The 16,478-nt window shown below is 38.6% G+C and overlaps 1 protein-coding gene across 3 annotated transcripts in view; it reads left to right on the top strand.

Moving 5' to 3' along the window:
* Positions 1-11,726: 11,726 nt before the first annotated feature.
* GLRA3 (glycine receptor alpha 3) overlaps positions 11,727-16,478 on the top strand; it is a gene marked incomplete at both ends in the record, with an annotated part of 86,050 nt that continues 81,298 nt past the window's right edge. For 2 of the 3 annotated variants that reach the window (XM_082282555.1, XM_082282553.1), the window contains one exon: positions 11,727-11,845. In XM_082282555.1, coding sequence (XP_082138681.1) covers positions 11,727-11,845 — 119 coding nt within the window. The remainder of the gene's footprint in view (positions 11,846-16,478) is intronic. The other variant, XM_082282554.1, reaches the window with a different exon arrangement.

Raw genomic sequence — 16,478 nt, 5'->3', positions numbered from 1 at the left:
AATTACTGCACTCCTGCTCCCTTGGTAATGGGTTTCATATTGCTAGATATCCTAATTGCTGAACTGACACACTGCATTTGTAATGCAAGGCTATTTACATTTGTACTGCAGTTTTTCATCCAACTTCTTTTATTCCAAGGAAGAGGTCACAAAAATCCACTATAGGATTACTCATCAGCCAGAGACTATTTGAGTTCTGCCCATTTATGTCTCCAGATTGAAAGGATGAATCACTCTCAAACATCATTTCTGCATATAGACCACATCTCCCTATCAGGAAATGTGAATGAATTTGAATTTGATCCACCAGGGCCTCATCTGTTTCAAAACCCCACAGTCAATACAACTGGCATATTTTTCATCTGTCTCTCATCTCCTTAGCTGACATACAAGACCATTTCTTTAAAAAAACCCCTAAACATAGTTTGATGACAATTTCAAAAAGAAGCACCCTTACTGAGTATTAAGAATGAAAAAATACCATTTATATACAATTGAAACAGTGATGATAAATTGATCTCATTAATTCTTCCAGTATCTCTGGATCAGTATTAAATACAAACTGATAGTACATGCCACTTTCACCACAGTTTTATGTTTTCAGTTGAATCTGAATTTTCTTGTCTACATCTATGCATCTATGACTGAAATAGACTTGCTTCAAGTGCTGCATCTCCTCAGGAAAAAACAAAGGTGCAAAAATACACAAGAAACATCATTCTGAATGAAGAAACTTGATACTCCAGGTGAGATTTCAGTTAACATATAAGCAGAACCAAGACATCTGCCAATGAAAGAAGCTTCTTAATTCAGCAAAACCCATTCTTCATTATGACTTGGATGCAGAACTCAAAAGAACACTAAGGAAGTTTGCTGATGATACTAAATTGGGAGGAGTTGTCAACTCCTTTGAAGGCAGAGAAACCCTGCAGAGAGATCTCAACAAATTAGGAAGCTGGGAAACACCAACCATGTGAAGTTTAACACGGGCAAGTGCTGGATTGTGCACCTGGAATGGGGCAGCCCTGGATGTACAGATGGACTGGGGAATGAGATGCTGGAAAGCAGTGCCACGGAAAGGGACCTGGGGGTCTTGGCTGACAGAAAGTTGAACCTGAGTCAGCAGTGCCCTGGCAGCCAGGAGGGCCAAGTGTGTCCTGGGATGCATCAGGCACAGCATCACCAGCCAGGCAAGGGAGGGGATTGTCCTGCTCTGCTCTGCTCTGCAGTGGGGCAGCCCCACCTCGAGTGCTGGGGGCAGCTTTGGCCACCACAATTATAAGAAAGATATTAAACTATTAGAGAGCATCCAAAGAAGGGCAGCAAGGGTGGTGAAGGGTCTTGAGAAGAAGCCATATGAGAAGCAGCTGAGGTCACTTGGTCTTTTCAGAGGAGGAGAGGAGGAGACTGAGGGGACTTCTCATTGTGGTCTTTAGCAGGGAAAACAAAAGGGCAGGCACTGGTCTCTTCACTCTCATGACCACTGGAACAGGCTCCCCAGGGAAGTGGTCACAGCACCAAGCCTGACAGAGTTCAAGAAGTTGTTTGGTCAATGCTCTCAGGCACAAGAGATGTCACACAATGGTGTGACTCTTGGGGTGTCCTGTGCAGGGACAGGAGTTGGACTCGATGATCCTGATGGGCCCCTTCCAACACAGAATATTCTACAATTCTGTGATTGCCAGTATTCAATAAGGCCAAAACTATGAAATGCATGGGAACTTGCCATTGCACCAACACACACAGAACTCTCCTTCACTTCTTCTGTTTTGTAGATGTACAAAGTTTTTTCCCTCTGAAGTAACTAGGGTTTTTGAAACTACAAGTACTGCAACATGAGCATGTAAAGCTACAGATTTCCATTTCCTTTGACCCCCTTATCTTCATGTCTCAAAGCATCCTCAAGGATATTGTCATTCACAAGTTTATAAAAATTAGAAACTTTTAGAAACTGTTAGCTTCCAATTCATTAGCTAAATCATCAAAGTGGCAGTAAAATGTGGCCTATGGAGTCTCACTGTTGTAACTGTGCTGTGCAAAAATATCCTCTGAAATACCACTCTGAAAGAGCAAACACCTAATTGCTTATAGAGCAGGACACATTTTCTTCTCCATGTGGCAGGACCACAGGGTCCTTCATGTGACTGTGCTTTGCAAGCACCTACTTAAGAGCAAAGGAGATATTTTCTGAGTACACAAACACATGCATGACCTAAGTGAATGGGAGTTTCTGAGTATAGTGTCTCTTCCATTGCCCAGCAGCTATCTTCAAATGGTTACATTAAGTCCCCAAAATAGTTTTATCTACTAATATAAAACCTGTATGAGGGCACTGTCTTTCTTCACATTAGGAAAATAGTCTTGAAATAAAAGTCTTGAAATAAAAATCTCAGTTCTGCTGAGACTGTATATTGTTTAATGAGTTTACTACAAGAGAAGAAAGAAGTGCACTTCTATAAATTTTGCATGCAGTGCCTGCTCTTTTCTTAGTTCATATGGGTTTTTTGTTAATAAATGAAATAAATCCTTAAGTTCCATATCAGCTTTATAGCTACAACTGAAGTAAAATTCATGTTTTATTGAACTAAAAATGCAGCCAAGGATGTTACATTTAATATGTGAAACACATACATCACTAAAATAGAACATTTTTATGATTTATTATCACTTTATACTTCTGAAGAGTCTTTCAATTTATGTGTAGTTAAGTCAAAAAGGGACTTAAAAATTTTAAGGGTCTCCACTCAATGATAACAGAGATAATAAAAAATAAATATTTGAAATTAAGGTGAAATTAAGGTATAGTTAAGGTATAAACTTTTTCAATCATTAATTCAAGATGAGGCTTTAATATTTCTTTTGAACCATATTTCCGACAGAACTTATTGCTGTGTCACATTTAAGTGTATGTTGTTGTGTATTTATGCATGTGCACTCAAATCACAAATACACATCTGATTCAGGCCCTGTAACAGTTAATGAAACAGAAAAGAAACAAAACAATATCTACAGCTAAGTGGTACAAGCTGTCTGTCACATCTGTCCCCCACCTACAACTTGACAATATCCGGAGCAGGATAGTCACTCCAGCCACATTTAAGTGTCTGGCTGTTACTCTAACCTCCTGTTGTTGAAGCATCTAGGAGCACAGAATTCAGAATTTCTGTAATTGGATCATCCAGGAGCAAAGTAATTGCTATACTGGACCAGAAAGCTGGCAAAGATAAGGCAAAATGAAAGCAGGCTTGCTGTTTCAGACTTTTATTATTCACTTAAATAATGCTAAAAGTCAGTTCAATGAGATTCAGTTTGTTATAGATGCTTTAAAGGTGAGATGCATCACATGCATGATCACCATATGTAGGAAATACTGACTGTTAACAGAGATTTTAAAACAAAATTTACTAAACATAGATTAACATCTATTTTGTAACAATGAAGAGTACACTGGAAATTCAATTAGTAGCTTTGAGGAAAAAGCCTTTGATTACAGATCATCTGGAGAGGAAAAACAGTTTCTCTAACACTTTATATTCTAGCATGTACAATTTATAGAAATCAGCAGTTAACCTTTAAGTCTGTGATTTTTTTTGGACAAATAAAAAACTAAAAAATATCCTTAATAGGCTTTTTTGTTAACAGCCTAACCTATAACAGCTAAAACTCCTACCAGAAAGAATATTTATGAAGTCACGTCTTAAGGAATGAAACAACACATATTTAGTAAGAGCTACTTTGCAGTCAATATCTGATAGAGAGCTATTGCTGAAATAATTTCTTCACTGTGACACTAACATATTCAGTCCTTAAAAAAAAATCCACCTTCCGAAAATGTAAGCTGTTCTCTGCAAGACTCAACAGGAATGTGCCAAACACACTAGTCCAATAGTTTTCCTCTGCCCTTCCTTTTAAAGGATTACAATGAAGTGTATATCTGATGAAGCCAGAGATGAATTATTGGATATGGATACTTGAAGGGAGAATTGTGCAGATATCAGATTCACAGATCAGGTCAGGACAACCATCTTCACAGCTCTACGAAGACAGCTGTTGACTTAGAATCATATCCAGCTATACAGTTTCTTGTCAGTAGATAAGAGGATTTTGAATTCAATAAGTACATGCAAGTGATCACTTGGGCACCAAATTTAACTTAAATACCCCATTTTTTATAAGTTATTATAAAATACATGCTCAACCAAGTTGAAACTCTAAGTATTTTGTAGCATCATTCAGAGTCATAGCATCATCACCCTTAAGAATCTGTCCTTAGTCCAGTACTGAACACCACTAAACCACATCCCCAAGTGTACCATCTACACAACTTTTAAATACCTCCAGGGATAAGAAAAAATCTCATTTAAAGGATGGCCAAATAGTTGCATTCATTGAATCAACAAAGCGGGAGTAACTGTTTAGAACTACATCTCTCAAAGCTTTTCTACACCCCCTCCCCAATAAAAAGCAATTTGCCACACACAAATAGAACATGGACAGTGAGTGGAGAGTAGCACACCTTCAAAAAAAAAACCCCAGTGGCCAATTATTGAAACCATCTTCTTCCACTGTCAAGCTACTGTTAGGCAAAAAATTACACTACATCTATACACAGTCCACAGCTTCAGTTGTACAGTTGAATTTCAATTATGAAATTGAAGTCCAATAACCATCTCTGCCTTTTTCCTGCTAGTAGTCATTATTACACCTCAATGCAAATGATCCAGTCATCCAAGCCCTTATAAACTAGTCAAAATATGTTATCAAGCACTCATTCCATATAAAAAGTAATGCCCATAAAACCAATGTAATGTAATTGATTATCACAAAAATAATAAATTTTGCTGTAAATTAATTAGCTGAAACAGGTCAATAGATGTAAAAATGTGTTAAAGAAAAGTTACTGAGGAAAAAGTGGGCAAAAATGGTTTGGTTTTCAGTCACAACTCTGAGAATCAGTTTTGAGTAACAGTGTTTATAAAGAAACAGACAGCTACCAAACTAAGCTAGCCCAGGTCTTGCATCTTGGAATCACTTTCCAGATTGTAAAAGATCCCCTACAACCTATTTAAGTCATACAGTAATTCAAAGGGTTATTGAACATGTATACAGCTCATAATACCCTTATTAGATTTATCTCCTTTCTTTATCCTTGTGATACATGTATTGTGTATAGTCAGTAGAAATGGATCTGAGCACGAACCACAGCAATACAGAGAGAACAATCAGTGGGAGATTTTCCACTGTTCTACATCTTTAGTATTTACTCTCTCCCTAAATTCATACTTGTATTTCTTAGCTTCGAGGACATGCTGCAAAATTTGTATACTCTCAAGATGAAAAAGAAAAATGCTGCAAAGTGTGGAAGGAAAAGAAAATCTGGGTCTCCAGCTTTAATTCCCTTCTTTTTACATCCACCTGCTGTCACCATGACTTTGCTGCATCTGTTCGTGGCCACTGAGAAGTGTTCTTAGAAAGTAGTTTGGTTGGGGTTTTGGTGGTTTTCTTACATTTTAATGTAAAATACCCCAGTAGAAACAAAGGTAGTCCAGCCCCAAAAGATTTCAAAAATATCATATCTAAACAACTTCTTTAAGCATAAAAAAGCCCACAGCCTAAAATATAAAGCATTGAGGTGTCCTCATAACAATTCTGCTCATCACAAGACCCACAGATTTTCAGCTATATTAAAAAATGGTCTTAACTCATACTATGTGTTACACACGCAAGCAATAATATTTTTAGCATCAAAATCCATGGGAGTTAATTTGCACGGGTACAATATGCTTCTCTGTTATTTTTTTGCATGCAAAATCATCCCATGGGTGAATTAAAAAAAAAATTACTCAAGCAAACAGAAGAAACTGAAAGTTTCACACTGGGAAAATGGCAGGCTGGATATTTAAGAATTGTTCTGATATGATTACATGGAGTAATTAAATTTTAAAAAAAATGAGCACTCACTAACTAGCAGGAATGGTCTCCATTGAGGCTTGAGCCAGCAAAACACTCACAGGGATGCTGACTCCAGCAGAACAGCTCACTTGCTTTGAGCTAACCAGAGTTAAATGGATTGAACCCTTGATTAATAAATGGAGCTAATAATAAAGTATGAAATTAATTTGCAAACTTTTCTGCTTTTGATTGAACTGTGCACACAATGGTTCATGGGCATTTCTACCCTCTTTATAGACTGCAGTTTGCTCTGATCTTTTTTTGTAAAACATAGAGAAAATATGAAGTTCCCATAGACTCTTATTTCCTAACAGAAATTATAAGCACATAGAGAAAAGATCAGATCTTGCTCCAAGGCAGTCAAGACACCACAGTGAACAGATCAGGTATACCTCAGAACTTCTTTTCAGTGATGACTACTTTTGGAGTACAAATTTATACTGTATTTATAGCCTTGCTTAGTTGTCTTCCTATAAAGTGTGTACATACAGACACTTTTTGTAACCATAATGGTTAATATTTAACAATAATTTTATATTCAGATATTAGACAACTTGGTGGTATTTTTATGTATATACCTGTTATTTACAAGACTGTGGGGGTTTTCATGTGATATATTATTACTCTGAGATAACATTTACGTATTACTCTTCTTAACATTGAATGAGATCTTACACTAAGAGTAAAACATAGACCATTTATTTGAATTTTAATTTCTATTACTACTATAACCTACCTCCCCAGAGACTGGTGTCTCATATAGATTAGCACAGATCTAAAGATTATGATAGATAAAACAGCTGACACTGGAACTCAGGAACTCCATCTGACTTATGAGAATCAAGGTTTAAAATAGAATGTGTTTGAGAAGAAAAAATATCTGAAGAAAAATACATGCAATCTGGTACTTCGCTGTTTGTTGGAAGACAGAAAATTTAATTAACCATGAATTAGAAACAATTCCTTTGCATGCATCCCAAAATTAAATGCAACGGCCAACAGTTCAGCAAACCAAATGAAAAAGTTTATTTATTTTAGTTATCCAAAGACTTGCTTTTGAGATAATACATTTTCAGAATGTTATGTTTCAGCCTTGTGGTGAGTACCTATATTTTTTACAGAGAAAAGAGTCCGGCAAATTATTTCATACAGACTCCACTTTGTTTTCAGAGACTGACATACATTTCTAAGCCTTTTCTTGCTTGTTGAGGTGCATTGAACAACTACATTTTTCTTTTCAGTGAAATTACTCTCATATTTTAAAATTGGCCTTTCTATTTTAGGACTGTGGTTAGCGAAAAACATTTATTCCATTTGTAGTTTTGTGTTTAGTAATAGGTCAAAGCCTCTGGGGTTTCACACTTGAATGAATTACATCCTGGGGAATCCTGTGTACTGAGAAAGCCAGACTAATTAACATAATCAAACATGTCTCAGTAAAACCAGTATCTAAAACTACAGTGATGTCATATCCCATCACAACACCCTCTTAAAATGATGGAATGTTCGAACTGGCAATACAAGTGTGGTAAGGACTACATACATGAGGTCTTTATTCCCTACCATTATGATGCATGTGGTTTTCAACTGTCAGTTTGGAAGGCAATCTAGTGCTTGTAAGAAAATTAATAACTCTTACTTTGTAGCTGAATACATCATTGTAAAACATTTTGGGTTTATGGATGCCCATGTTTGAACTTTGGAGCCATCATTGACTTGAACTGAATCTCAAGAATCATCAGATTTTACCCAGTGGCTTTTGGACCAAACCCAGAACATACAACAGACCTAGATCTAAAGACTTTAAAAGTGATCCGTTCTGGTCCCTCTTTAGATATTGCAATCATTTAATTGCTTCAAAGTAGGATTATTTCTCTTCTATTCTGAATTCATCTTTTATCAGGTTCCAATCCTGCTAGTTTACTACCTCTACTTATTTTAAACTTTAAAAATTTTATCTTGACTTCAAAATTGCTTTAACTTCATGCAGGTGTTTAAAGACCCTTCAGTTTTTTATAAGGTGAATTTTAAGCTTGTATTAAAAAAAGTATTCCAAACTAACATTCTTGTAGTTCTTTTCAGAAACCCTTCAAATTTGTCATCTGCCTTTTTACAGAATGATTAAACATACTGAACCATAGTGTGTTTATGCCTGGGCATACCAAAATGATAATAATAACTTCTCGTGACTACAACTATGGTTAGTTTATCTTAATATTCCAGAATAACAGTATCACACCAAAAAGCACATTAATTAATCCTTCCATCCATATGTGCACTTTTGTTCTTCTGTGTGAATAATTTGGAGTAGCTGCATTCTCTTGCATTCAGTTGTATAAACTGTGGGTTAATAAAATGAGGTAGTCTATCATATTGACCTATCTTATTTCTTGCTGTCCAAATATACACAGTTTTTCAATTATCCCCATTTTTGGAACAACAACAAAAAATATAATATACAATGAAAATAATATAATATAACACTGTTATGATCTGCTTTAGGAACATCTTCTTCCAGTAACCTTAAAGCATTTTTGCTTCACAGGCTACTCCTGGTGAACATCTCTCAAGCTCATAAATACAAGTGGTTTACTTTCATACCTAAATCGTGATTGGACCAGAGATACAGTAGCTATCCAGCCTGCTGGTTATAAGGAGAATTAGAAATTGACATTGGAATATTTTGGTGAAAACTTTATTCAACATATTAATGTTTTCCATTTGTGAAGAATGTACTTCAATTAACCTCCAATTCTACTGAAAGTAAATGATGCAGCTCAGTTCTGTGTGCATATGGTACACACATACCAGCTATCATGTTTTGAATGATGAGCAACATTATTTGATGTTTTTATGCAGATATATGAGGCATATATAAATAAAGACATTAATATTTGAGACAGAAGCTCTGTGGGTTCTGTTTTTAAAATGGATGTTCAAACAAGTCTCACCTTTCGATCCACTGTGACTTCCAGAAGTATCAAGAGATACCATAATGATCTTCTAAAGATGGGACATAGCCATTTGGTTAGCTTGGTATAATAAGCAGGTAAGTCTACCAGAAATGATATGGAAAGACTAAAAAGATGATAATTAAAACAATAGTGAATTAAAAAATTTATAACAATTAGGGGAAATTTTATCAAAGTTTGAAGTCAACAGTACACTTGAGTGTTTTGTTGAACTGGAACCTTTTATAAATCAAGGTGAGTTGTTTGAATTCACTCAGAAGAGAATATTTTAACATTCAACGCTACCCACAGAAAATTTTCAAAAGCTTGAAAACAACATTCTTATTTAGCAGAATAAAATAATGCAACAGTAAACTGGTTACTTAAAGCACAAGCAAGTGTATATGTTTCCCACAAGGGTTTTCAGAAGCTTGAACTCTGCATATCTAAAGTATAGCTTGCACTTATAATTAATAGAACGGTTCCTAATGGAGACATGGAGAGTTCACGGTGGTAGTTTTAACTAATAGCACCATAAGAAAAATGCATTTACCTCAGTGAAAATAAATTAAATGTAAGACCAATTCATTGCTGAAGTACATAATGCACAAAGTTAAATAGCACCTGGAGAAGCAACCTTGCTGCATACTTATTTTAAGGGGAAAGATAAGAACCAACTGTTCTAAATATACAAAGTACTCCACTGATTCTGTGGAGAACATGCATTGACAGACTGCCCCTGAGCAAATAGAGGGATTCTTTAGTTTGTTTGTTATTGTGTTTTCAGTTGAGGGTTTCTTTCAACAAGTTTCTTTCATGATCATTATTGACACCCAGGGCTACAGAAAGAACGAAAACAAAAGGATCAACTTTTGCAAAGTGGACCTAGAAACTCAGAGCATCCCTACTCTACTAGCTACTATGAATCTAAAAAGTTCAGGGAACAGAGGAAAGACAAGATACCTGGAGGTGGAATGTCAATGCTTTCAAGGTTTCTAATTAAATACCCTATTTCTAACTCACACCTATCTTTGGTTATATGGAATGCATAAAATCCCTGTTTCTAATTTCTTTCCTGCATCTCCTCTACTTGATGACCTTTTAAACTTTTCTTTTTCTATTTTGTTTTAAAAGTTGTTTTATATTTCAGTCTCTCTCTTTCCATTTTCCTTTTTCTGTAATGAGCTTATTACACTTCCCTAAAATTTCAGTTCCTTTTACTTTGCTTCATGTGCCTTATCTTGCTGAACCTTAGCCTTTTTCCACATCTGCTTCTGTCTTTGGCATTTAAGTTTTCTATGGCTTTTTAATAGTTTTTATAAGAGTCTGGCATGAGATAATCGTGTGGGCTGTGCAACCATTGGAGCTGCACAAGTAATGGGGCTGCCATCTAAGACAAGTTAGTGGCTACAGGAAAAAAAACTGTCAGATCATACTGAGGCAGTCAAGAAGAGGGGGATAGGCCCAGTCAGATGATGTTTGCAAATGTAGAGTCCTGAACTGGTCCCCCCAGATTTCTCTTTCCAGTGGCTCTCCCAGACATGATGCAGGTATTCAAAGGCCATTGTCTTTTAGGCCCACAGAGTACCCCTACCTCACAATCTCACACATATTTTCCCTGTCTGCCCTTCTGCAGGTGCAGCCCTTCCTAAAAATCCTTCATTATAATTTTTGCACAAACCATACAGATTCCCACAAGAATTTCTCAAGCAGCATTTCTCAATATCAACTCATAAAGCCTTAGCACCTGGTTTGCATGAAATGTTGTTTGGTTTCTCTGACAATAAATGTAATCATGTCATTTTCCTACTGCCACCTGTGTACTAGCAACCTTATTCTCGGTCCCTCGCTGTTCTTATGAGTAACTTTCCGGTTTTTCCCTCTCCAGATGTTCTTTCCCTTGTTCATCCCATAATCCCCTCCACTCTCCTTCCCAGTCAAACTTGCAACTCTTTGGGTTTCCCTCTTAGTCCACCTTATGGCATTAGATCATCTTTCTTTTCTGAAAAAGTCAATTAGAACAGGATATACTTTTTCTGTGTCAATCTGCGCCGTACTTTCAAAGACGGGACTGAAACACAGAGACGGGTTTCTCACCCCCGCTCACTCATTTCGTAAGAAAAAGCATACCACCACACCTACAGGCGAAGCAGAAGCGCCCCTCTTTCCCCAATCCTTTCCGAGACCCGAGGTTCAGTGAGTTCACCCGATCTCTTTGACGGTCGCTACCCCGTGTAGGCATCGACTCCGCCGCCCCTCTCCCCGCGGGAGGGAAGGCGCTCGGGCAGGGGCCGTTCTGAGCACAGACATCGCCTGCCAGCCCCGTGGAGCCCTCCCCGCTGCCCGGCGGGACATCTCCCCCCCGGGGCAGTCCCTCCAGGGCGCCCCCTCGCCGCAGCCGCCGCTCCCGGTCCCGCCCCGCGCCCTCCGCGGCGGCCGCGCTCTCCGGGGGGCGGCCGTAGCCGGCCCCCGCCCAGCCTCCCGCCCGCCCCGCCGCCGGCCGCGGCGCTCCCCGTGCCCGGGATGCGTCCGGCGGCGGAGTGCCGGCTGCTGGCAGGAGCCGGGGGCAGGCGGGCGGGCAGGGGGGCTCCCGCCGCCGCCGCGGCTCGGCGCCGCCGCCGCGGCTGGGATTAGGCTCCCACTGGGCTGCGATGCGGAGCGGCGGGGCGGGCGCGGCGGGGCCCAGCGGGAGGGCGCGGGGGACCGCCAGGCGCTGAGGCGGGCGCGGAGCCCCGGAGCTCTCCAGGGTGCTGGGAGCTGCCCGCCCGCCCGCGGGGAGCCGCGCCGCCCGAGCCCGCCGAGCCGCGCCGCCGAGCCCCTCCGATGCCTCCGACACCGCCGCTCCCGGGCTCCGCCGCGTCTCCGAGCAGCATGGCCCGGATTAGGTACCTCCGCGCCGCTGTCTCGGGGTTTTATCTGTGGGAAGCTGCTGTACTGCTCAGGTGAGTTGCTTTCTTTGGAAAACTAGAGGTGTCCCCCTTCCCGGGTTTCGGGCAGCTGGAATGCCTGGGACGGGTGCGGACAGCCGCCGCGGTCACTGCTTTTTCTCACCACGAACGCCCGGCTACCTGCGGAAGCCAGGCTGTGGGCACAGAATGCGTGAGCTCCATGCTTCCTGAACGGCTTCGTAACATTGCCCTGTCCCGAATATGATTTTGCATTTTACGAGCAGGAGGTTGCGTACTTCCTTCACCTGCTCGCAGATAGAGTTTCCCCATAAGATCTGTGAATTTTATCACTGTTTTCAGCAGGAATTGTAACATCAATGATATTGAAAATTCTTAAGGTGCAAAGTGTCTACCTGTAAAAGTTATAGAAGGTGATCTGAGTTGGGAATATATAGACTTCATTATTATTGTCGGTTCTTTTCAGCAAAAGGAAAATCAAAGATTGCGTTAGGTCAGAAGTCTTGTATAGAAACAGAAAAACACTAGCTGAGTGAAGAGAGGATATGGTCTATAGAAGTTCCCCTAAGAGGGAAAGCATTTGCTGTACTACCAACAGTCTAGGATTTGTATTATGAAAGATGGCAACATATCCATAAATTATGACCTGAGTGGAAGATTGAGGTTCATACGGCTTTCTCTACTTTCTGCCCAGCACACTCTTTCTAGGTGAAGTAATGTTATTATATCAAGGCAAACACTGCAAGTGTGGTGATACCAGGCTAAAATGAACTTGAGTCCTCTGTGAGGGAAAACTTTAAAAGAAAAATCACACATGTAAAGAAAGAGACTTCAGTGTCATCATATATTCACTGCTAATGCAGTTAGCTATGCTTGTTATCATCAAACATTCTAGCTCCGTATCACAATAAACAAACTATGGCATATAATATGACAGTGCCAAACTATTTTAAGAATCACATCGTTACTTAACAAAGACAAAAAAGGAAACTTACATTTGAAAAGAAAGTTTGGGGATTATACATGTAAGGGATTTATAACCATGAAGTTAAATCAGCAGCGTGTAGTGTCCCACAATGATGGCACACTTCACAAGTGCTCACAGGTTTATAGCAAATCTTTCCTTTTTGAAGTTAATTTAATTACGTGCTTTGCATCAACATATGCAACATTAATAGTTTATAATGCGATTTTATTGTAAATGTGCCTCAAGAAAGATTTTAAGAAACTTAGTCACATGGTATGAGATTGACACTGGGAGAAAAGTCAATGCATGTATATTACACTTCAAATTTTTCAGTGTGTTTGATGTTCAGTGTAGGTGACCAAATCCTTGTATAGTGTAGGCAATGCAAGCAGCACTATGCTATTATTATTCTATTTCATTGTGTATATTATAGAACTTATTTTTCCTCTGCATATTTTTTCCATCCTACTGTTGAATTGTTCATCTTTTATTTTAATGATATAAAAACATTTGTTCCAAGGGGGAAAAAAATCTATAAAGTCAGTTATGAAAAGCATCCAGGTGTTTTGCATCACATACATCTGAACTAATATTTAATTGTTTCCAAATGTATACAGAGATCTTATTTAGCATAAATTCAAACTATTCTCTTCAATGTCCAGATAACTGTGGTATTTTCCACCTTCTGCTCATAAATAGTCATTTTATGATAATGAACATGGTTACTGTGCACAAAGACTACATGGTTGGAGAAAGAGTTCAGAAAGCTGCTCATGATCTGTGTATATCTTCCATATCAATCTCAAGATAGAGACAGCTGGTGACTTTAGGTCTAACAATAATACATGAGAAACCTGAGTCAGTGCAAACACATTGGAGTCTTCTCCACATGCTTTAAAATGGAAAAAAAGAAAAAAAAGAAAAAAAATATTAAAACCTGTAAAATTCTCAACTCTCCTGGAGCCACTAATTTTATTTCTTTTCCAACTTAAGCCTGGTGAAATGATTTCCATCGGAGCAAAGGGAACAGGAAATAGTAGACACAGCTTGAGCCTTAGCACCTATATAACACTTGATGAGAAGATGGATGTGCTTGCATTTCTAGGAACAGTCAAACCTTAAGTGGTTTACTTGCTTGCACATTTTGGAGGAAATAATGTTATCTTCTCTTACATTGTGCAACTTTGAAACTTTTCCGGTCTTCTTTAATGAACTGAAGGCTGTGTGAGAAAACGGAATGAAACTAACAGGAAAAACCTTCATTACTTGTCCAACAGCCCTGAGGATATTTAAAATTAATGTTTAAATTATATGCCTGTGAAGATAGAAAAGGGATGTTTTTCAGTATAAATTTAGACTTGCTACTTTAATGAGCAAAGTCTCAAGATGCATGCTTCACAAGAAGAAACTTCACCTGATTTATTTTTTTTTTAATTTTTAATTTTTCATTCCGCATCAGAAGACCCTTCAAATTGCAATGACTGAAACAAGATGTATATTGGTAATTATAGGATCTAATAATTAGTTTGATCTCCGAAAGACATTGTAGGAAAAAAAAAAAACATTAGAAGAGCAATGAAGCTGGCAAAGGGTCTAGAGAGTAAGTCTTGTGAGGAGCAGCTGAGGGAGCTGGGGTTGTTTAATCTGGAGAAAAGGAGGTTCAGTGGGCACCTTATTGCTCTCCACAATTCCCTGAAAGGAGGGTCTAGCCAGGCAGGGATTGGCCTGTTCTCCCAGGTAACCAGTGACAGCACAAGGGGAAGTGGCCTCAAGCTGTGCCAGGGAAGATTCAGATTGGATATCAGGAAGAATTTCTTCATGGAAAGGTTGGTAAAGCATTGGAATGGGCTGTCCAGGGGGGTGGTGGAGTCACAATCCCTGGAGGTGTTCAAGAAATTACTAGACATTGCACTTAGGGCTGTGGTTGGGTTGAGAAGGTGGTGTTCAGTCAAAGGCTGGACTTCATGATCTTGAAGGCTGATCTTTTCCAGCCTTAATGATTCTGTGATTATCTGTAGTCTTTCATAATATTGTGCATGTTTGTACTACTATGTCATAGATTAACACACATATTAATAATATATTAATAGACCATAAGCATGAAAACAATGGTTAAAGCACATAACACTCTGGTTTATGCAATACTTTTGAGGATGGAGAGAAAAGCTATTATCAGACCCAAAGTAAAAAAAATATTACTTATTACTACCATTCTGAGCCCGAATGTGATACTAAGAGGGTGCAGATGTAAAAAAGAGGGTAAAATCTAGGAAAAGGAATATAATTTATCCTAAAAATAACTTTAATTTGCTACCAAAGAAAGAAAAAAATTCTGAGATATGGTTTGAAGTTATAATAATGTCTAAGACTGAGTATTCTTCTGAGTTTTCAATAAAGTAATAGTGTTAAAAAAAATCCTCTGGATTTGCCTGAATTCCAAGAAGTCATGACGAAAGCAAGATCGTATTTGTAGAGTCAACACGAAGATCAGATTTGTGAGTCAAACAGTTTTATAAGAGCTCAGGAACTTTCATGGACAGCAGCACTGATCTATTAGAACTACCCCATCAGGGAGTTGCCATGGATTTGCTTTTACCCTTAAGGGGTGCAGTGTATCTATTTTATATACAGACCTGCATGTGGGGAAAGAACAGGGCGAAAAGGTAGGGGGCACTGTGGAAATGCAAAATAGATTCTCCCTATGTGGTATTTCTTTGTTTATCCATATTAGCATAGACCAAGAATCATGCTACAATTAGATTATTGCCTCTTTCCTTCTTCTTTTCACTACTCCATCAGACTTACACTGAAGGAAACAGTATCACAGACACAGATAATGCTCTAAAAAAACAGATTTTTGTGGAAAAAAGCTCCATGCAACCTTACTTTGGGACATATCTGAGTTCACAGTTAACTGATTTTGAAATTGTTCCTGCATTTCTTTGCAAATTGATTTCAGGTGAATATCTATAAGAAGCAGAAGTCATTATCCTTTAAGCCAGTATTAGTTCCTTCAAATAATGAAAGAGAAAAAATACAACATCTTAAAACTATTAAATCTGACATAGCACCACAGACGTCTTTGAAAATAAAGATTTTCAGGTGTTCTAATGCAGCTTCAGTAGCTTATTAATATGTTAAGAATTAGACCTCCAATACTACTCAAGAAATGAAAGTGTCTGTTAAAATCAAGATACGAATAAAAGTACATAGAAGAAAATCTATTAATTCAAGATGACAGCACTGAGGCACAGTACCATTCCTCAGCAGCCCATACTCAATTTGAAAGATAGTTTCTGTGGAATAAATCAGTTTACAGACTTCAGGTCTAACGAAAAGCACTTAGCATATCTCAGGAAGTAGCAAAGGAAGGGTAGGCAAGCTGGGAGTTCAGATTCCCAGCAGGAAGGAGCAGGATTCTGCCATAAGTGTTGTCAGTCCCACAGCACTTGTATGAGAGAAGAGCAGTTCAAACAGTCCAAATTGATGAGCAAAGTTGGTAATGAAGAGGTATATCCAAGGTCAAAGCCAAAGGGTCAGGTCAGCAGGTGAGGCTCACGATCAAAATTACGAAGGTACAAGACTGGGTGAAAGAATGCTTGCACACTCTGCTGCAGAGACCACAAGAATCTCCCCAGCACTTCTGAGGGTGAAAAAAAAAGATAAACAAACACAGATAAAAGAAAAAAAACAAGTCATTAG

Source organism: Coloeus monedula (genome assembly GCF_965178545.1).
Source record: "Coloeus monedula genome assembly, chromosome: 5".
In the NCBI taxonomy this organism is placed as follows: domain Eukaryota; kingdom Metazoa; phylum Chordata; class Aves; order Passeriformes; family Corvidae; genus Coloeus; species Coloeus monedula.
The sequence above is the reverse complement of the archived record's forward strand: the minus strand, read 5'-3'. Positions and strand labels throughout refer to the sequence as shown.